Here is a 22,980-nt window from a genome sequence, read left to right on the forward strand (position 1 = left end):
AGCCGGGCACAGCGGCTCATGCCTGTAATTCAATGACTCAGGAGGCTGAAACAGGAGGATTGCAAGTTCAAAGCCAGCCTTAGCAAAAGTGAGGTGCTCAGCAACTCAGTGAGACCCAGTCTCTAAAAAAATAGTGCTGAGGATGTAGCTCAGTAGTTGAGTGCCCCTGAATTCAATCCCCCATAATCCTCCTCTTCCAAAAAAAAAAAAAAGAATAAGGAACACAAATTCCTCCTAAAAAGCTTGAAATCAGACTGGGCTGTTGGTACAGGTCAGTGATAAAGCATGTGCTTATTAGCAAGTGTGAAGCCCAGGTTCAATCCCCAGTACCCCAAAAAATTCAATTTCTAGTTGCAGGTAAAAGTGTATATCTGACTATAAAAAGATGAGGAATAAATGAGACGCTTTAGGGAAGGTATTAGCAAAATGGAATGAAAGTATTCAAGATTGATTATAGCAATGCCAACTGGCAGAGTGTTTATTATTATTATTATTATTATTATTATTATTATTATTATTATTATTAAGACAAGGTTTGGCTATGTTGCCCAGGCTGGTCTCAAATTCCTGGGCTCAAGTGATTCCCCCTTCAGCTTCCCAAGTAGCTGGGACTACATTTGTTCACTACCATGCCTGGCTCTCTAAACTGGTATGTATGGCAGAAAGGATGAAGAACTGAAAGAGACATTTTCTGTATTAGGGGGTCATTAAGATTTCCTCACAGAAAATTAGAGTAGGGGAACTTAAAAGACTTAAATCCTCAGGATACCCTCAGAACTGATAGTCTTCTCTCCACCCTTAAGATCTTTTGGTTCATAAATTTCTGAGTTGAAGAATCCCTGTAATTACTACTATGCATAGGTATCTGGATTAGATGGAGGCTACCAGATAATTAAAATCATAGTTCAGACATATCAAGTGAGCAAAAGCAGGCAAGTGGTCCTTCTAACAGAATTCTCCTTTAACAAGACTCACTTCTTTCTGGGTTTGCTAACCCCTATACAATGACTATGTATTCTTATGGAAAGGAGGAGATGCATGAAAAGAACTGCTTACTTTATGTAAGTTCTTTAATTTTTGTCTTTGTTATTCACTGACATTTTCCTTTGTGTTCAAATTCACCTAAATAAAAAAAGATAAATGGCTAAGTAGATGTTCTCAAACAAACAAAAAAGCTAAAGTTATTCCATATTTTAGTGAAAATGAATGATAAAATATTCTATCAGTTCAGAACATTAACCTATAAACTACTACTAACAGCATTTACACCCTGAGAACTAGTTGCGTTGTCATGAGGATGGAGTTTTAACCAGCTGTTGTTTCTCTCTGGATTTTAATAAGACTCATGATCCCTGTTGATGGGTGCCTGTGTTATTTTTCAACATCTGGTCACCTTATGATATGCAGGTGCTAATGGAGCAAAGCATGTATATCAGCAGATAAATATGAACACTATATTTTTCTTGAGGGACAACACATATTCTTGGGACTTTTATTGAGTTACATTTTACTCATCCTAAAATATTTAGAGTTATGTACTTAAAAGATACAGAGCATAGGTATTACATCCACAGAAAGTATTTTAGTCAGTGAATGTTCAATGTAGCAAGGTAGAGATGAACTTAACACGTCTTGTAGACTGAACTGGGAACAGACTCTTCAGCCATAAAATGCACTTAACAGTCTATTTAATAGTGGTGAGGTCCTTGAAAATGCAATATCCATGCTAATCTCGCCTTTTTTCTAAATCACAGATGAAAAATAGGTCAGTTAGGTAGAGCCTTCTCTTTCCATTTAAAGGGTGACATTTAATCTATTTAAACAACTACCAAAACTTTATTAATTCAATGTAAGATAAGCGTGCTGAGCAAGTAGAGAACTTTATTAAGAATACAAGTTTCGGGGCTGGGGTTGTGGCTCAGTGGTAGAGTGCTTGCCTAGTATGTGTGAAGCACTGGGTTCGATCCTCAGCACCACACAAAATAAATAAGTAAATAAGAACACAAGTTTTTCCAAAATTTGATCTGGATGTTCTTAGAACTCAGAACTCAAAAAAAAAAAAAAAAAAAAAAATCTCTGTGTGGGGATTTTGATCAAATCAGTAATGTCAAGGAAAGATTAGACAAAAACCAGAATGTAATTAAATCTCACACGTGAATTGACTTAAAGAAAGTGAGTATTTCACAAAAATAAGGGGTAAAAATTAGAAAAGGAACCTCCAGAGAAAGATTTTCCATTTCCCTGATGCCTTCAGGGAAAATTCATTTGGGAAAAGAAATATACACAGCCAAAAGCTTCCAGCAAAGGAGAAACCAAGGAGTCAAATTAGGTTTAATGTACCAGCTTTGGTGCATTTCATTTAAACCACAATGTTCTGTAGAATTCTTTGGAGAGGAAATGCAGGGTAACTGATGAATTGTAATTGCATTTCACTGGGGTCTATTTTGGAGAAAGACTGTTCCCACTTTTCTTTTCCAGCCCTTCTTATTTATTTGAATGGGATTTAGTACTCTTTGGCCCCACCTTTCCAATCAGCTCAAATGTATACCTAGGGTATTGCAGTAGTTCCATCTTTTCCAAGAACAATTATAAACAAGAGCACTCCACAATTGGAGAAGTAAATAATAAAGCAACATTACACAACAGCTTTGGTAGGGGTTTTCAAAAAAAGTTTTTTTTTTTTTTTTGTTTAATCTCATCATACACTGTCTAGGGTTGCAGGTTTGGGTGCTGTAATTGAAGGTAGAAGTTGCTTTACCCCTCCTAAACCTCTTCTCTGGATCCCAGAAGAAATCTTGGAAGAGAAAGGGCATCTAGAGGTTACTTCTCCTGCTTAACAGACTACTGTGGATTCAATAACAGTTTAGTTCTGTTCAGTTCAGCTCCTATTCCAGAAAACTAACTCCATCAATTATAGAAAATAACTTTTTATAGATAGATTTTTTTTCCAAACCTGTCTTCACTGCATATCCAGGAAGGATTATTTTCCTTTACACCATCAAAGTACCTAGGTTCTTTCCTTCATTTTATGAGAATCATTCAGGTGATATGTAGTAGCTGCTATTATTGGGCACATGTGGTACCTCACTTAGATTTTTAAATCCATGTTCCCAAAGGCAGAGTGCTGCTATTGACAATCCTGCCACCTCCTTTCTCATTAAAGCCAGACTCCAAATTCCCTACCAAACTAAATGGTAATATAAAAATCACACCCTACCTATTTTATTTCCTGCCCCTTTCTCGACAATTCTTTTTAGTTTGGCAATCTTTTAAAAACTTTGGTGAACAAAAGCAAAAAATCAAGTAGGAAGCAGAGCTTTTATTTTGGGCTTTACCCTGTTTCTCTGGTATGGACTTTGATTCCTTACTATAAATAAAAATTTATTTAAAAATCTGACTTTAAATCTTAATGTATTTACTGTAAATTTTATAAGTTGGAACCTCTTACCATCTTGATTTATATGATTTTAAAATGGAGTCCTTGCCATTTCCCTCGGGAAGACTCTGTGGTTTGAATAGTTCTTACTGGCAGGTTGCCTCCTTTATATTTAGCCCAAATTTTCATTTTCAAGGACCATTTTAGACATGTACCATGATAGCTCTAAGCCAATGGATCTGTGTGCCACATAATAGAGTGTGACAATTCGCTCAGTTGTGAAAGACACTGGAGATAATGTAATAAAGCAGCATTTGTGTTATCACATTGGCTTTACAAATCCACTTAAGCACTGACCCAGCGGTGTTACTCATTATTGGGAATTACAGATGTTTATAGTTCTTCAAAAATTATCTTGGGCTAAGTTATAATATATATTGTACATTTAAATTGAAATTCAAAATCCTGGGCTGAGAGAGATGTAAATTTGTGACACTCCTTGGAGGTTTGGGGTCCATGAACCAATGAATACATTATATTGCCACATTAAAGGCTCTTTTTATCTATAAAGATATAAGCACTATCCTAAATTTTTTTAAATAACTTCAAAAAACAGACTGTTAAAATCTTATGACTTTATAGAACTTAGACTTCTACACCAAATTGTATCTGTGGAGCTATAGATTTATATTTCTTCTGTCGATTTATATTTTTTAGATATTATGTATAGAAAATATGGATTATGTTATTAAAATTGCTGCTAAATTATGTTCCAATAACACTGAGCTGTATAGCAGGAGCATTATTTCTTTTATGGTTCATATCAACACAATTATTCTTATATCTATTATCATATACACATACACAGTAGAAAAATTTGTTTATGTATGAAAATAATTCCAACTGGCATCTGACATTGATAGCAAAAATAACAATGCTTATATTCTTCTGGAATGTACATGATATTAGTTGGTAAGTTCCTTAAGGGCAGGCTTTTTTTTTTGTTTTAATATTTTTTAGTTGTCAATGGACTTTTTTATTTTATTTATTTATATGCGGTGCTGAGAATCGAACCGAGTGCCTCATACATGATAGGCAAGCACTTTATCACTGAGCCACTACCGCAGCCTCCAAGGGCAGGCTTTTTGTTTAATAAATATTTGTTAAAATCAATGAGTATATACATAAGTAATTATAAGTTAACTTTATTAGTTTCATTTAAATAATAAATGTGAGGTTGGTTTCTAAAGTACCAAGAGTTTCCTTTCACTTTTAATGCTGCTCTGTGATTTGAAACAAAATTTGTGTGCAAGGGAGAGGAAGAAAAAACCAGAGAGGTAGAGGGGAGAGAAGGGGGAGAGGAGAGTAGGGTATCTAGCTCAAATATTTTATAAAGAGAAATGTTATGTGAAAACTGTCAGAATTGAAGTGGAGTCCCTTGTATCACTCTTACAACAACAAAAAAGGTAATGATATGAAGGAAGAATTTTTATACATCACTGCCACAAAAGACTCTGCCAGAATCACAAGCTTGCTGAGAGACCATAACAATCTTACACAAAAAGTACTTCTACTAGGACATCTGCCCAACATTGTCCATTCAACCTTGAGCTAATGCCACTCTTGTTATCAATCATTATGGCCAAGCATTGTTGTTTCAAAATATCTGATATAATCCTTCTAATTTTTATTTTAAAAAACTTCCCCTTGCCAACTGTGGCAGCACACACCTATAATCCTGGCTACTTGGGAAGTTGAGATAGGAGGATTGAAAATTCCAGGCCAGCCTGGGCAACTGAGTGAAATCTTGTTTCAAAATAAAAAACAAAAAGAACTGGGGATGCAGCTCAGTGGTGAAGTGTTCCTGGGGTTCAAACCCCAGTACAGCAAAAATAAAACAAACAAAAAAAAACTTCTCCTTGCCTCAGCCTCTTTGAATATGCCTATAGTTTGCTATGGCACAATTGCAATGCTCTGCTATTCCCAAACATCCTTATTCTTTGGAGAATCTCTCTCTTGTGGTGAGCCGCTTCTGCCGTTTCTGCAGACTATGGTCGCCATTACAAGATGGCGCTGGCTCCGCTGTGGTCTGTGACAAACAACTCCTTATTTGGGAGAGTTGGCACATGGTTTTTCACCACCCTATGAGAAAGCTCCACGTGGCAGCTTCGCATTGGGGCTTGAGATGCTTTATTAAGGCTGGGAGGGGAATCCGAGGGGAAGAAGAAGAAATATCAAGGGCCTGAATAAACTGCTGAAAGAAGATTCCCGAGTTGCGTCTTCCTTGCGGGCAAGGGGTCACGACACTCTCTGATTTATGTACTTATTTATTTATTATTGTGTCCTATTGGGGATTGAACCCAGGGCCTCATGCATACTAGCAAGCACTCTATCACTGAACTACCTCCCCAGCCCTCTGGCTGGTTTTTAAAATTTAGTTTGACATAACTTATTTGGCAACCCAGTAGAATTGTTTATATAAGAAAGAGAGAATAACAGTTTTATTTATTTATTTATTTATTTTTTAGAGAGAGAGAGAGATTTTTTAATATTTATTTTTTAGCTTTTGGCGGACACAACATCTTAGTTTGTATGTGGTGTTGAGGATCGAACCCGGGCCGCACGCATGCCAGGTAAGCACACTACTGCTTGAGCCACATTCCCAGCCCTTATTCTTTTTCTTTATTTATTAGATTTCAAAATAATGAATCTGTTTTCTAGCTTCCTCCATTTTCTTTTTTTCAAAGAAAAGCATCATTATGAACTCATGGAAAATTTGATAGACAATATATATTATGTGTCTCCATCCATTGTAGTCTCTGCGCTTATTGATGTTGAGTGTGTGCCTGGCCAATGGAATATTTTCAAGTTAGCTTCTAAATCCTTTTGACATGACCTCACTAGGGTTGCTTGGGTCATAATTTCCTTGCTATCTGGTATAATAAGATATTTTAGGTTTAATTTTGCGTATTTCTTTTCCAAATCTGTAATTAGTTATTTCTCCAAAGTTTATATTAGTAGGAAATAGTATTTCCAAGTTATAATTTGCACACTTAGTATGCTCATTGTGGTTGGGTTAGCCTTTATTTCTATTACTTTATGTGGAAAGAGAGTGTGTGTAAGTCCATTTTCTGTTTCTAATAACACAATACCACAGACTGATATAAAGAAAAGAGATTTATTTTAATTCATGGTTCTGGAGGTGCAAGGCTGCATCTGGCAATGGCCTTCTTGCTAACAGAGTCCTAAGACAGTGCAGGGTATCACATGACCAGAGACAGGGCACATGTGTGAGTCTGTGTGTCTCTTCTGGTCTCCTTCCCCCTTCTTATAAAGCCACCAGGGTTCCATCATGGGGGCTCGACCCCGTGACTTTATCTAATCCTAATCATCTCCCACAGACCCCCACCTCTAAACCTCATAGTCATATTAAGTTTCCACCTTTTACTACTTCACAATGTAATTTCAATGTATGATGCCTCGGGGAACCCACTTACACCATATCTAAAACATAGCAGCTAGGAAATAAGTTTTCTTTTTTATTTACTACTTCCTTCTTTCTTTCTTTTTTTTTTTTTTTTTGAGACAGGGTCTCACGGTGTTGCTCACACTGGCCTTGAATTTGCATTTTTCTGTCTTAGCCTGCCAGGTAGCTGGGTTCACAGGCTTGCACCATCATGCCATCTTCCTTTGTTCTTTCCTTCCTTCCAGTAATTCAATAAAATAAATTCCTAATTTATAGTGATATTTAAGTTCTTTTTCTAACATTCTTAACTCATTTTTTTCATGCTAAGTAAAATACTAGGGATAATACTAGGGATGATAGAATTTGAATATCACAACCAGTGTGGTGGCACATGCCTGTAATTTTATTCTATTTCTTTTTTTCAGGGACTGTGGATGGAATTCTGGGCCTTGTGTGTGCTAGGCAAGTACTCTCCCACTGAGCTAAATCCCAAACCCCATATGCCTGTAATTTTAGATATTTGGGAGGCTAAGGCAAGAGGACCAAAAGTTTAGACCAACCTGGACAATTTAGTGAGACACTGTCTCAAAATAAAAAAATAAAAATAAAGGGCTAGGGATGTAGCTTAGTGGTAAAGCACCCTGGGGTTCAATTTCCCAGTATCATAAAAAAGAAAATGAAAAAGAAAAAACTGAATATCAAATAAATCTTCATTTTATCCTGATTTACACATAACAATGGTTCAAAATAACAATTCTAACAACAATTAATTTACCTAATATTAATTAATTAACTTTGCAGTGCTGGGGATTGAGTCCAGGTGCACTTTATCACTGAGCTACATTCCCAGCCCTTTTTATTTTTCACTTTGAGACAGGGTCTAAGTTGGTGAGACTGGCCTTGAACTTGCAATCCTCCTGCCTCAGTGTTTTAGGCAGCTTTTTTGCTGCTGTGACTAAAAGACCTGATCAGAACAACTATATAGGAGGAAAGGTTTATTTAGGGGTTTATGGTTTCAGAGGTCAGTACATGGACAGCCAACTCCATTCTTTGGGGCTCAAGGTGAGGCAGAACATCATGGTAGAAAAGTATGGCAGAAGGAAGCAGTTTACATGGTGATCAGGAAGCAGAGAGAGAGGTCTCCACTTGCCAGATACAAATAAATAATCCAAAGCCATGCCCCAATTTCCACCTCTTCCAGCCATATCCTATTACCTCGGTTACCACTCAGTTAATCTCTATCAGGGGATTAATTCACTGATTGGGTTAAGGCTCTCCTAACCCTAGCACTTCTTCTCTGAACCTCTTACATTGTCTTGCACATGAGTATTTTTGGGAAACCACATCTAAACCAGTTTATGGAGTAGCTGGTCTGCTGCCTCAACTAGCTATTTATTTTAATAGAAATTTATGGTATCTCACAGTAGGGATTTACCATCAAATTACTGTTTTAAAGTTACTTGAAATAGTTACTCTCCATGTAGCTAAGCAGGTTGTATTTAGATTCTTTAGTTTCATTTTAGTTTTGAATTGTAGGGATTTATTTTTTTCTGTTTAATTTTTTAAAAATATTTATTTTTTAGTTTTAGGTGGACACAATATCTTTATTTTACACTTATGTGGTGCTGAAGATCAAACCCAGTGCCTCATGCACGCTAGGCGAGCGCTCTACCACTGAGCCACAACCCCAGCCCCTGTTTAATTTTGTTTTATAATTTAATTTGCAAATTTCACATTCATCTTTTTATAGACTAGAATGAAAGTAACTGAGATCCTTGTTTATTTGTTTGCTTTCAGAGCTAGGAATCAAACCCAGGGCCTTGAGCATGCTATGTAATTGCTGTACAGCTGAGATATACCCCCAGCTCCTTGAGATTTGTTTTAATCATAGTTCAGACATGTGTTTGCTTTATCTCTTAGGGAATTCTACAAAGTTTTAAGCCAGAATTTCTAACAGTGTGTTTTACAGATCACTCCGTAGGATGGGAAGTGTAGGATGGAGTAGGTATGGAGATAGGATTTTAATCTTTTTTTTTTTTTTTGGTGGTGGTGGGGATTGAACTCAGGGCCTTGTGAATGCGAGGCAAGCACTCTACCAACTGAGCTACATCCCCAGCCTGAGATAGGATTTTATTGTCCAGTATCAGGAATGTCTATATTTGTGTGGAAAATCATGATGTACATAACATATGAAAGGCTCTGAGAAGAACTGGAGCAGGGAATCCTTCCCAGATTTATGTAGCCTATTGTTGCTGGGAGCCATTAGCCAAGTAGGTATGACAATTTCCTTGCCAGCGTACCCCATGTTGCTTAGTGGAAGGACTCGTGGAAATAGGACATTTTGCAGTGACATTGCATGTAGGTGACCTTGCTCAAGGACCAGGGCGGATTAGGGTGTTCCCGGTTTAGGATAATCGGGTTTAGGGCGTTCCAGGTTTAAGATTATTCCTGCTGGGAATAGGGCGAATCCTGCTGCCTGAGTTCCCCTTGAGTTCTCACGGGATTCAGACAGTAGACAGAAGCCCAGTGGGAGTGGATTTGGGCAGAGAACGTGGATTTCCCCAGAACGTGATTGTAGATGGCTGGTGTGAGTTCGGGAATAAAGAGTTGCTGTTTGAATCTACAAGCTGTGTGGTGGCTCGTGATTGTGTGCCCAGCCAGACTGCGGCATATTGTTTCAAATTTGTCTGCATCAAAATACTGTCCTCACACTATATATTTAAAAACCAGTAGTTATCTATCCCACTAAATGAGAGTTCTGTGGAACATACTTTGAGAAATGTTGCTCTCAGGTTTTCTCATTTGTATAAAGGGGATAAAAATAGCTGTCTTACCATTTTCTCCGAGTTATTGTAAAGATAAGTGAGCTGGATATTAAAGATTTTGCTAGCATCTATATTGAAACTTGGGGATATGGAGGTTAACTCCAACTGTATGCTACTTAGGTGGACTTATGCCTATGGGGGCAATGGTATGATGAAACCTGGAGACTTCAGAAGAGCCAGAGATTTTAAACAAATGGAAAATGACATACTAGGGCCAATTGAGGAAGATATACTGACAGAAAAAAGGATACTATTTCAAAGAACAGCTATGATATGATGAATGGTTTTTATCTGGAATTGGGAAGTCCTGGGACCCATATAGAAAAGGGCTTGTTTTCTTCATGAGTGGATGTGATCTATGAAAAGGACTAGAAATTATGAAGTATTAATGTATGAGAACGTTTGCCTTTAATGTATGAGAACATTTGCCTATCTCACAGTGTATTACCACTAATAGAATATGTATTAGTCTGTTAGGTTTCTGTAGCAAAATACCATAAGCTGAGTGATGTAAACAGCAAAAATTTATTTCCTCACAGTTCTGGAGGCTAGAAGTCCCAGGTCAAGGTATCTGCAGGGTTGGTTTCTTCTGAGACCTACTCTTGGATTCATACATGTCTTCTTTTTCCTCTATCTTCAGGTGGTCTTTCTTTAGTGTGCATGCACATCTATGTCTAAGTTTCCTATTCTTATAAATGTACCAGCTGCTATAATTTGGATTTGAAGTATTCACCAAAGTCCATGTGTTAAAGATTTGACTGCCAGTCTGTTGTGCTAATGTATATAAAATTTATAGGAGGGGCTTTGCTATGGACTGAGCTCCTGCACTAAACAGAACAAACCAAAATGAAGTTACTTATGCTGAACTTTCATGCCACCAAGAAAAAAAAAAAAAAAGAAAAAAACAAGTTGTTTATCTGACCTGAGGAAGTCAGGAGACAGATAATAGCCAGATTTCCACACAAAGTTTGGTTGCCAGTCCAACCAAAAGGTGGTGAAAACCTTTTCCCTAAGGGAAAATTAGGTTAGTGAGAACATGCCTTTGAAGAGATATTGGAACCTTGGCTTCTCCTCCCTGTTTAACTTCCTGGCTACAAGGTGAGCAGCCTCCTCTGCCTGGTACTCCCACTATAATGCACCAACTTGTCACAGACTCAAAAGCAATGTATCCAATAAGCCACAGACTAGAACTTCTGAAATTATGATGCAAAATATAAGCTTATTATCTCAGGTATTTTATCCCAGTAACAGAAAGTTGACTACAGCTATTGGGTTAGGGGTCACCCTAATGACTTCATTGAAATGTACCTCTTTAAAATCTCTATCTCCAATGTAGTCAAACCCTAAGGTACTGGGTGAAGACTTCAAACACAGGGATGTTGGGATATGTAATTCAATTTGAAACTTGTCATATACTATTTTATCAGAAAACTTGTATATGAAAGAGTTACCAGATATGGTTATTTTTATGAAAGACGTAGCAGAAAGAAAAGAAATTAAGAAGATTTGAACTCCAATTTCCTGATAGTAACAAGTATAAAATGATTAGGACAATTAATTAGGCTGTTTTCCATTTTAGTTTCATCCCATCCTTTTCCGGGGTGGGTTAGAGATGGCCACAAACTCCTTCCTATTTTTCCTCTCCTTGTATCAGAGCTGGCTCTGTGACTTGACCAATAGAGAAATAAAAGAGTGGTGTTATGTAACTTCTGTCAAAGGACAAAATGATCATAAATTTAATTTAAAGATCTTAATTGGTTTTTATTTACAATTCTAGAATTGTGCCACATCAAGTCAGAATGAGTGTTCTTATAAATTGAATAGAGGAAGTTGACTTTATAGACAGAAAAGGGCTGAGGAAAGCGGAAAGAGGACAAAAAACTGATTGGTCATTTCAAAGTTATTTTCCCTATAAAGGTTAAAGCAGAGGGGACTTTCTTATGATTCTAGCTAAAACTGGACTTTTGTTTGGAAATCTGGCTAGTATCTCTCTCCTGACCTCCTCAGGTCAGATAAACAACTTAAGTGTTTTTTTTGTTTTGTTTTGTTTTGTTTTTGGTCTGGTGGCATGAAAGTTCAGCATAAGTAACTTCATTTTGGTTTGTTCTGTTTAGTGCAGGAGCTCAATCCATACCAAAGCCCCTATTATAAATTTTATTTATACTTCTAAGACTCTGGTTTAAGGTATCTACACCTTTTGCCTTTGACACTTGGAATGCTCTCTGTGGGAAGCAAGCTGTCATGTAAGAAATTCACCCTGCCTGTTGGGGTCCCTCATGAGGATGTTCTAGCCTCAGTTAATTCTCAGCCCTATGAGGGACCCCAGTCAATGCCACTGGGACAGATTAACTACTCAGCTGAACCCTGCCTGGATTCTTGATCCACAGAATAATGATCAAGTAAAATACTGATGTTTAAGCCATTAAATTTTGGATCAATTTTGTTATATAGCAGAAGATAATCAAAACTATCACTTATTGGCCAAACTGTCTTTGGAAATTAATATTGTTCCTTTTGGTTTATCATCCTTAAAAATGTGACAACCCTTTTTTTTTTGTTTTTTAAAATATTTTATTTTTTCAATTTTAATTGTCATTATAGTTGTATATAATGGGGTGGGACTTGTTGTTTCACATTCGCATATGCACACAGTATGACAATATAACTTGGCCAATATCATTCCCCAGTATTTTCCCTTTCTTTTCCCTCTTCCCCCCCCTTTGATTTTCATGAGATCCCCCCAATCTTTCTTTTCCTTTTTCCTCTTAAGCTTACACAGATGAGAGAAAACATGACTCTTGACTTTCTGAGTTTGGCTTATTTCATTTAACATATGTTCTCAAGTTTTATAAAAAAATGGGACAACTCTTGTGAAGGATATGAGTGAAAATTGGTTTCACAGAAAATTTCCAGATAGTTGGAATAGTACACTTTTGGATTGGGGTATGAATATATACATGTATGGGTAGGAGAAAGAAAACATCAAAGATAGGTAAAGGTTATCAAACAGTGCAAGCATATTAAAGACAAATTAGAAGCCAGGCAGGGTGGCGTGTGCCTGTAATCCCAGTGGCTCGGGAGGCTGAGGCAGGAGGATTGCAAGTTCAAAGCCAGCCTCAGCAAAAGTAAGGTGTTAAGCAACTCAGTGAGACCTTGTCTCTAAATAAAATACAAAATAGGTGGGGATGTTGCTCAGTGGTCCAGTGCCCCAGAGTTCAATCCCCAGTTCAAAAAAAAGAACTACATGTGTCACATGGAGCAGCCTAGGGCCTGGAACCATTTACTCCTTTTCCTACTTCCCCTCCCTCAAGGTTTTGTGAATAGCCATCAGGCAAACAGAAGTTCTTGGTTCTGAATTTAAAATGCTTCTATTTTTTAGAATAACAGAACTGCTGTTATTTACTGATGACATACTGTATGTCAGGCAATATGTTCAAAGCTTTAAATGCATGATTTCATTTTACTGTCATTAGAACTCAACGAAGATGATATTGTACTATTATTCTTTTATTTATGGGTGAAGTGTTTATATCATAAGATGTTAGGAGACTTTATCAAGGTCACACAGTCAGAAAGTAGAAGAACTGAAATTTAAATCTAAACCTATCTGTCTCCACAGTCAGACACTAGCGCTTGACCAGCATTCTATACTGCCCCTAAATTTGATCTGCTCTATGGTTTTGCTATGGCTTATCCTTTTTTGCTGATAGTAATGTTATCATTCAAAATGCATTTACTATTGGCCAAAGTATATTGTTGTATTTATTGTGTGTGCATGTATGAATATGGTAAAAATAAATCCCACAATTATATATAATTATAGTGCACAATAAAAATATGGGAAAAAACAAAAATATATTGTACTTACCAAACAAAATGCATTTACTGAGCATCGGTTAAAGAGGTGAAAAATAGCATCAACTGGAGTGAAAGAGCAACAGTAGGAAAACAGATGGCAGTAGAGGGGGAGTTCAGCTTTGAGTTACAGGCTTTGTGGTCCCTTATATTATTTATTCAATGAATATTGTGAGTTATCAACTTTGTTCTAAATGTTGGGTCAAAGCTATTTGAGTTAAGAGGCAGGAAAGAGAGACTGGTATTGACTTTCATCATTTTAAGATGTATATATTTTCACAGATCAATGTTTCTGAATTATATAGTTTATAATCATTACTAGTTTAAATGATAGCATTTTCAAAAAATATATCTTTAGTTGTTGATGGACCTTTATTTTATTCATTTATTTATATATGGTGCTGAGAATCAAACCCAGTGCTTCACACATGCTAAGCAAGTGCTCTACCACTGAGCCACAACCCCAGTCCCAAATGAGAGCATTTTTGTTGTTGTTGTTGTTCTAAGTGGTACAAAAAATAGTAGTGCTGGGGCTGGGGATGTGGCTCAAGCGGTAGTGTGCTCACCTGGCGTGCGTGCGGCCCGGGTTCGATCCTCAGCACCACATACAAACAAAGATGTTGTATCCGCCGAAAACTAAAAAATAAATAAATAAATATTAAAAAGTTCTCTCTCTCTCTCTCTCTTAAAAAAAGTAAATAAAAAATAATAAAATAGTAGTGCTGATTCTTACAATCGACAGGACCTTAGTTTCAATAAAACCTGATTTTTGGTCTGCCAAATAAGATTCTTATTTACAAGATGCTTCATATATATGATCTTACAATATACAAGGTTTCTTCCTGTGTTTGTAACCTTATATTTCATCAGCTTACCTTCCTTCTCTTGGCTTTAAATATGTTTTTTTACTCAAGTATGGTTGTCTGTTTTCCTTTTCTGCTAGCTTCCTCATTCTTCAGCAAATGAAATGAAAAGTTGTCATCCCTCCCTCTTTAATGCCAGCTTCTTTTCAGGGTTCTGATTCATAACTGACACCTGAGTATTACTAATTTGTTGTTCTGATGTCACCTTGAACTCAATACAATGTACCATCTTTCCCTCCAAGCCAGCTAAGTCGTCTCCACGCTTCCCAAGATCTATCAGTTCTAGTAATTCATACTTGAAGACTTGGGAGCCATCCTTAATTTTTCCCTCTCCTTTGTTTCACTTCTACATATTTAGTATGTTACTAAGACCTGTACATTTTCCCTCTTGCCTTGATCCCTTCCTCTCCAGTTCCACTATTATCATCTCAGTCCAGATCTTTGTCTAACCATGCATTCACTACTATAGTAATTTCTACCTCTCTCTGATTCATCTGATCCATTATCACCATTTCATATTTCTCCTAATACTGTACTACACATTTAACTCTGCTAAAAGTCATTTAATGGCCCCTTATGATAAGTGAATAAATTTCAAACACCACAGCTTGGTTTTCAAGATTCTCCAGTCATCCCTTTCCTTCAGTTCCCACCATGTATCCTTGAGAAAATGTTCTGTACTTTTCAACTGCCACAATTTTGGCTTGACCATTTCCTTTGTCTAGATTCTGACTTTCATTTTCTTCTCTTATCTGATCTAAGCCCAGGTTTTTCTTCAATGCCTAGCTGACTCTTCCAGGAAAAGCATTTCCCGATACTTTGTAGTTTACAATGAGCCCAATGTTCGTTGTAAACTCTTACAATGCTTAGTGTATGCACCAATGATGTGACATTCAATATGTGTGCTTCTTCCTTTTATGCATGAAAAAGCCTTTCCAAAGATAATTAAATTCCTGGAGAGCAAAAACTTGGCCAAATTCTTCATATTTACAGGCTGATGGCCATTTATCTTAACTTAATGGAATAAGTTTTAGACCTGGGAGTTCACCTAGCCCTACTGATTCATTTCACAGATGAACAAACTGAGGTCCACAGAGTGTACAGACCCACTTAGTAGAAAGCCATAGCAATATACAAATATATGCTGATACTTATAGAAGGGTTGGCTTATACAGAATGGCAGGATTCAGAAGGGGGAAATGAGTGTGTTATTTGAAGGATGGAGAAGAATATGGTTATTTTGGGCAAACGTGGGAATAGGTAATTCAAACTGCCTGATGGGATACGCATAGTGGCTACTGGCAGAGCTGTTTTTATGCACGACCCACACGCTCTGGAAAATGGACGTTCAATCATATTTCTTACATGAATTGACTTCCCAGCCTTGCTATGGATTATTCGTCTTCGCATCCTCGAAGAAAGTGACGGAGATTGGCTGTGCGGCTCCTCCAGAGCTCAGGCCCAAAGGAAGATTTGCTGCCCAATACTTGAGCAGCAGCTAAGGGCTCTCCACTCTCCGACGTGAGCCAGGACCCGCCCCTGATAGGAATTTGTAGGCTAAGCAGCCGCTCAGGCCTTGGCCATGATCCCAGGAAAGAAGAGCAAGGGGCTTTCCACCTGCCCCTGGCCTAACCCGGGTGGCCAGCCCTCTCGGGTTCCAGCGTCAGGTGCCCGGCTTCCCAAGCGGGCCGCGTCCTCCGGGCACTCAGGGTACAGACCCGCCCCGCCCCGCCCCGCCCCTACGCTCGACGGGCTCGCTCCCGCACCGGGCGCGCTGGCGGCGCGTGGGCGCGCGGAGGTAGAGATTGGGAGCGAGCGCGCAGGCGCTTTCCGGAGGCCCCCTGCGGACGCGAATCCCAGCGTCCGGCCGCCGCGGGTAAGAGCGCGATTCCGGGGTGCTGGCCCCCGAGCCAGCGTGGGTGGTTGTCGGGCATTCGCGCCGCGCCAACAGCCGGGGCGGAGCTGGTGACTCGGCTGTCATCTCCAGTCCACTTCCAGGGACGCGACGCGAGGCCTCTCCAGCCCAGCTTGCACGGTCGCTCGGGGGTCTGGTGAGGAGAGGTGGTGATGGTGGTGCCACGACCTGGCCGTAGCTATCCTGGCGATCTTGTTCCTGCAGTCCCGGAGGGTCTAGCCTGTTGCAGAAAGGGAGGAGAAATGTCCTGAGGGGTCCCAGCTGCCAGATGTGCTCACCAGGGGTAGCTGCATTTCCTGGAAGCTGTGGCCACGGCGGTGGTGGCGGGGGCGGGGAGGGTCTTCCACACCGAAAAGAACACGTTCAGCCCTGGATGTGGAAGGCGCACTTGTCGGGATGCACTCGCAGGGCAAAGCGGGACGGGAACCTCCTTTGCCACCTACGTGACAACTTTGTGGTGTGTGGATGACTTAGAAAGTCACTGTACTTTCCTTTACAGGTTGGAAAAGTTGTAAAGAAACCTTTTTACATTTAAGGGGAAGAGAGCAGTTAAGTCTGAGTATCTTTACACAAGGACTTAGTAAAATTAGATACTTTCCTGTCCCGCTTTCCTCTGTGTTTTTGGTTCTCCCCTCCCCCTCCAGTCTTCTCCATTCAGTAAATACTTCGCGGTTTCCTGCTTTCTGCCCACATTGTTTTAAATGCGGGGCAACAGCAATCTTAAAGACAAAGAGGATCCCTGCTCACATGCTGCTTACATTCTAGTTGATAAGTAAATGCCACTTCCTTTAATACTTTTTTTATTGGAATATAATGTACATACAGAACAACTCTGGACACAAATTATAAGTTGTTATTTGTTGGCTTATTACAAAGTAAAAACATCTTTTTAAAAATATATTTTTAATTGTAGACGGGGACACAATACCTTTCTTTTATTTGTTTATTTTTATGCGGTGCGGGGGATCGAATCGAGTGCCTCACGCAAGCGCTCAACCACTGAGTGACGACAACCTTGTCCCAGTAAAAACGTCTTTTAACCGTCACTCAACTCATCACTCAACTCAAGAAGCAGATCTCCCAGGAAACACAAGATCTCCCAGGAAATCCCTGCCATTTACCATCCCTTCTTTCCTTCCCATTGGTGTCCTCTTTCCTGATTTCTAACACCATACATCAGTTATGCCTGTATAGGAGTCTTTAGCAAGTTGAACTATATGATATATTCTTTAGTGTCCAGCTTCTTTTACTCAAAATTTTGTGTATGTGATTTTTTAATATTGTTTGAAAATACAGCTTCTGATGGTGAAAGAAATTGTGAAGAAAATTAAAGAAGGTAGTGGTACAGTCATTAAGAGGAGAAAATTTTAGTAGGGTGGGGAGAGAGTGATCTTTTCTAAGGGATGACTTGAAGTATAACATGAATGACAAAAAATTATCCAGGGAGTTGAATTGAGAGAATTCCAAGTGCAGGACAGAGGGAGGCTTGCATGAACTCAACAGGTTCTAGGATGGGAGGAAAGACCTTGTGGCAAAGTGCAAGGAGATGAAATTGGAGAGGCAGGCAGGGGTCATATTTTAGAGGGTCTTATGGCTGGATATTGGATTTTAAGTATAGTAGATATAAGAAAGATTTTTTTTGTTGTTGTTCCAGGGATTGAACTCAGGTGCTTAACCACTGAGCCACATCCCCAGCCCCCCCGCCCCTTTTTTTTTAAAATTATTTAGATAGTCACTAGGTTGCTGAGGGCCTTTTAATTTGCTGAGGCTGGCCTCAAACTTACCATCTTCCTGCCTCAGCTTCCTAAATGCTGGGATTATAGGTGAGTACCACCATGCCTTGTGAAAGAGGAAAATGTCAGTTTGCTTTTTACTTTTTGTTTTCACTGCTGGGGATCACTCAGGGCCTTGTGTCTGCTAGGCAGGTGTACTCTCCTGAACTTTATCCCCAGCCTTAATTTTACTTTTCAATGACTAGCCTAAAAGGAGGGAGTGATGGAGAAACATGTGTTTAATTGAATTTATTGCTTTTATATTTTCTCTTTAAGTTTTGGGCTATTCTTATTGATTTCTTTGCAAAGTTTCATTTCTCTAAGATGAAAATTTGGTGTGATTAGTGTACATATATTTTTGAAGAGAATAATTAAAAACTAAATTTCAGAAATTACTTTATGGAAAACTTCCAAAGCAAATACAAGGACAAAATTCCTCCTTTTTTTCTGTACCAAAGATAAAACATTCTGTCTTTGTGGTCTTAAATTCACACGTAGGTAAACATGCTTTAGATAGAACTGACTCTGCCACTATCTATGTCTCTTGTCATTTTCCTTCTCAGAAATATTCCTTTGTAAGAACAAACCTCTACTATATCTTCAGACATATTTTACAGGGGGAGAGCTACCTTTTGAGGTACACTTCCCAATTATAGGACTAAGGAAGAAAGAATAGCAAACTACTTCCTTCTCTTTGTACCTAGTCTAGCCCTCTCCCCTGGATTCTCCATATTTCTAGTTGGTTTAATAGGTTCTTTGTTAAGGTACCGTGCTAAGCTAAAACTCTTTATTTCCTCCTCTCCCACAGGCTACTTCACAGACATTATCAATTTCTGACTGTTTGGAAGTGAAGCACCACTTAAAATTGCTCCAACTCCTGATTCCAAAGAAGTGGTAACTTTTTTCTGATCAAGAAAATAAGTGACTGACTCTGTATTATAAATATTCTGGAACTGGTTCTGTTTTCCTCCCTGAATTTGGAGAACTATGGAACAGTGGTCCTGGATGACAGTAGTAGTCTTAATAGGACTAACAGTACGATGGACAGTTTCTCTTAATTCTTATTCAGGTAATACATTTTTACATTTTCAAAGACAGGTAAATATTCTTCTGAGTAGATTTTTTGTTTTTGTTTTTATTTTTTTGGTAAGTTTACTGAGGAAGCTCTCTGAGAAGCTTTCTGAGAAGAATTTGAAACTTTATTGGTGTGGACAATAAAATACATTTAAACGTCTGATTATAATAAAAAGAAACTGTACAAGAGTTAAGTGCATTTTGTGTGTGTAGTTTGTAGTTTATAGTTAATATTCTGTATATATTCATAAACTCAATATTATTGTTTTGGTTGGTACACCAAACCACATACCTAGCCCTGTTTCATGATTCTTAATCCTATAAATTAGACATTAGTGACTTGTTTTATACAATTAATATTTGTTCAGTTTTGCCCTCATGTGTATCATTTTCTGTTCCCCCTTTTTTCTTACCCTTTATGTCTTCCTAAGTACATCTTTGGGAGTTTTTTTTTTTGTTTTTTTTTTTAAGTGAGTGTGTTTTGGGGACAAAGAGTTTCTGTCTGAAAATATCTCTATTTTGCTTTCAGTCTTAAAAGTTTTGCTGGGCATGGAATTGTGTCAGCAATTACTTTAGTGTTTTGAAAATCTTATTTAGACTCTGTTGTTGATGAAATTTTTGTTGTTTCTAGACTCTGAAGACTTATGTTCAGCCATATGTTAAAATTTTATATGAATATATGAATTATATGAATGTTTACATTTATTATATTACATTATTTATTTAATGTTATCTAAGATTTTTACTGAAGGTGCTTTCTGGACACTAGTCTGCTATGCTGCTGGAAACAGAAGTCTCATCTGTATTGTTTTTATTTTTATTTTGTAGTATGGGGGATTGAATCCAGGCCTTGCAAATGCTAGGCAAGTACTCCACCACTGAGCTATATGTCATCAGCCTTCTTTTCTGTATTGAAAGTTCCTCAGCCAAGTACCTATAGTGCAAGAAGAAAACAATTTAGCTACTTACCACCTCCAAATAGAAGGGGTAATGATTAAAAGAGGCGGAAAAGAAACTTTGAGATAGAAGTAGAGCTTGTGAGGTTATTATTCTGGAAGCTGAGAGACCTAAGAATTTTAAGAAATGACAGACTAACAGCGTCAAGTTGTGGACATGTCAAGTGGGGGGGCCATTAAAACTAGATAAGGACCATGTGAGCCTCCTGGTTGCCAGACTGTAATGAATTGAGGACTGATGGTTGTTAAAAATGGAACATCGAAACTTTCAGAAAAGTTTGTTAGTGAATAGAATGAAGGAGATCATTTTGTAGCTGAACTGGGAGAAGAAGGGCTGAGGAAAAGCCCAACTGATAATTGTTATTATATAAAATATGTAATTCTATTACTTTTGTTTTCACTCCATAATTGGCCTGTTGGAAAGTCATCCTGTTTTCTGACTCAGCACTGCATTATTCTTGAACATGATGATTCATTTTTAATCCTATGTCTCTCTTATGATTTTCCTTTCATCTTCTGATTTTGACATGTATCTTTAATTTTTTTATTGTTCATTTTTCTTTTTTTAAATAAAAAAATTTTTTTTGAGGTACCAGGGATTGAACTCAGGGGCACTTGACCACTGAGCCACATCCCCAGCCCTATTTTCTATTTTATTTAGAGACAGATTCTTACCGAATTGCTTAGCACCTCGCTAAATTGCTGAGGCTGGCTTTGAACTTGTGATCCTCCTGTCTCAGCCTCCTCTCAGCTGCTGGTATTACAGGTGTGTGCCACCACACCTGGCATTAAATGAAAATTTTAACTGATAATTTGTTTGAAGTGTTTATGTTGATGTGGAGTTAAATAGAATTAAAATTAGAGTATAGGAAAAAATAATACAAATTTTAAAATCACCGTATTTCATTGTTGCTGGTATGTATAATCAAATGCTCAATGGACATTCTGTTCCTGTGGCTTCCATACAATAATTAATCTCACATCTCTCATGAAGTCTTAAGTTTTATTCAGTTATATTTACCATCTGGAAAACAGGACTCTGCTGCTTATTTTAAACCTTGTTCTTGAATTGTACCTCAGAAAGTCAACAGAATGAGATTACATTTAGGTTACTGTTTAGGACAAATGCATTGTTGCACATTAGTGGAGTATTTGTAGACAGCTATTCTATATTTTTATCATTTTTCAGATAAGGAAGATAAAAAATGCAGAACATTAAGATAAATGGTGTTCTGATCCAGTTCTCCAACCCCATTACAAAGAATATGACCTGTTCACCATTTGCATGTGAAAAACTGCTGTGCCATAGAAGCTGGGAGACTTAACACATAACAGCTGTGATGCTGCTGAGGGATTCCCCCCACCCCCACTTGTTAGTTAAAATACTTTTCTGTTATAATTTGTTTTTTAGTTTCCATTTGTTTCACATTCTTTTAAGGTTCTAATTAGGAAGCACTAGTGTAAGAGAAAAGTATCATTCCTTTTTACCATTCTAGGTTTTCTGTTGGGGTCCCCAAACAAAAGACAGATTAGCAAGAGAAAAACATACAGATTTATTCAGTAGGACAGACCAACAGCGACATGGGAGCCTTCACAAGGAAATGAAGACCTGAAGAAACAACTAAACCTGAGCATTTTTGTACTAGGTTGGATGAAGAACAGAAACATGATAGGACAAAAGGAATATGAGCTCAGAGTGGTAAACTGGGAGAAACTTGGCAAAGCTGATCATTTTTTTCCTGGTTGTCCTTCCATCTTTGGAGACAAGGATGCCCCTTTCCTCTGGTTATAGGAGGACATTTGTCACATCAGGGTTTTATGGCCTGCTTCAGGGGAAGGTCAGAGAGTCCTTCTTGTACCTTCTATTTCTCAAATTCCTTCAACTTAAAATATGCAGAATGCCAAGGTGCCATATTTTGGGTAGCACATCCAGAACCCCGTCATACTCAAGTGAGAAACTCTGGTTAGCTTGCTTACTGTGAATGCATCCTTCTTCCTTTGGAAACATGCATATAATTTATGTAAACTACTAATATATATTAATTTAATGTTTTCTAAAATGCATACCTCTTACATTATTGGAGTTGATTATGTAATTTTCACACACCTGAAATATTGAATAAATATTGTTGCTTTTAAATAATCTATGGGGAGTAGACAAATTCTGATTTTAATATTAAGTATTATAGTTTATAGAAATTTCATAATTGTTCTATACTTGATTTAAAGTGTTACCATTGTCTTTAGAGAAAATAACACTTGAACTGAAAAGGGTTATCTTATTTTGATAATCTTTTTATTCCAAAGTTGTGTTGACTGCTTAGGAGAAGAAGGTCATACAGAATCAATCATTGTTGAAGTGTGACTGTGTTCTATTCAATTCGTCAGTTTCTTTGAACTTAACACTTAATCACGGCTATTTATAAGGACTCACAGGACTCATAAGTTGAGTTACATATAAACGAGATTTTATTACCGAAAAATTTAGGCAAATCTTTTCTTAGAATGTAAAAAATTTCAATGTAAAGTATGTGTTAACAAAGAAACTACCTGTGCTGTAGATTCAAACATAATTCTGAATAGTTCTGCAATTAATAAAATGAACATTTAAGTGGTACTTTAAGCCAATTTTCCTGTGAATGAGACAAAATTGAAGTTCTGTACATATACATCAGTGTGTTTTCTTAGGTAATTCTGAATCTTATGTAAATTAATTTGTAGGATTAATCACTGTGGAAGGAATCCTTTTTGCCCTTCCCAAGTGCAGCTCCCATAGGTACAGTTGGGTTGTCCTTCTAGGTTGCTTTAAGGGCACTTTAGCAGTTTTAAAAACTTAAGTACTAATTTCATAGCCAGTGTCAGCTGAATTTATCGAAGT

The 22,980-nt window shown here is 37.8% G+C and overlaps 1 protein-coding gene across 2 annotated transcripts in view; it reads left to right on the forward strand.

Annotated features, from left to right (window-relative positions):
- Positions 1–16,163: 16,163 nt before the first annotated feature.
- The window catches only part of Alg6 (ALG6 alpha-1,3-glucosyltransferase), a 93,917-nt gene continuing 87,100 nt past the window's right edge, over positions 16,164–22,980 (forward strand). For both annotated transcript variants that reach the window (XR_006853086.2, XM_046451182.2), the window contains exons 1-2: positions 16,164–16,261; positions 18,881–19,141. Coding sequence is in view for 1 of the 2 variants with exons in the window: in XM_046451182.2 (XP_046307138.1) it covers positions 19,060–19,141 (82 nt within the window). In the remaining variant the exon portion in view is untranslated. The remainder of the gene's footprint in view (positions 16,262–18,880; positions 19,142–22,980) is intronic.

This window comes from Marmota monax, unplaced genomic scaffold, assembly GCF_021218885.2.
Source record: "Marmota monax isolate L192 unplaced genomic scaffold, Marmota_monax_Labrador192_F-V1.1 WCK01_AAM20220418_F8-fsc00023, whole genome shotgun sequence".
NCBI lineage: Eukaryota > Metazoa > Chordata > Mammalia > Rodentia > Sciuridae > Marmota > Marmota monax.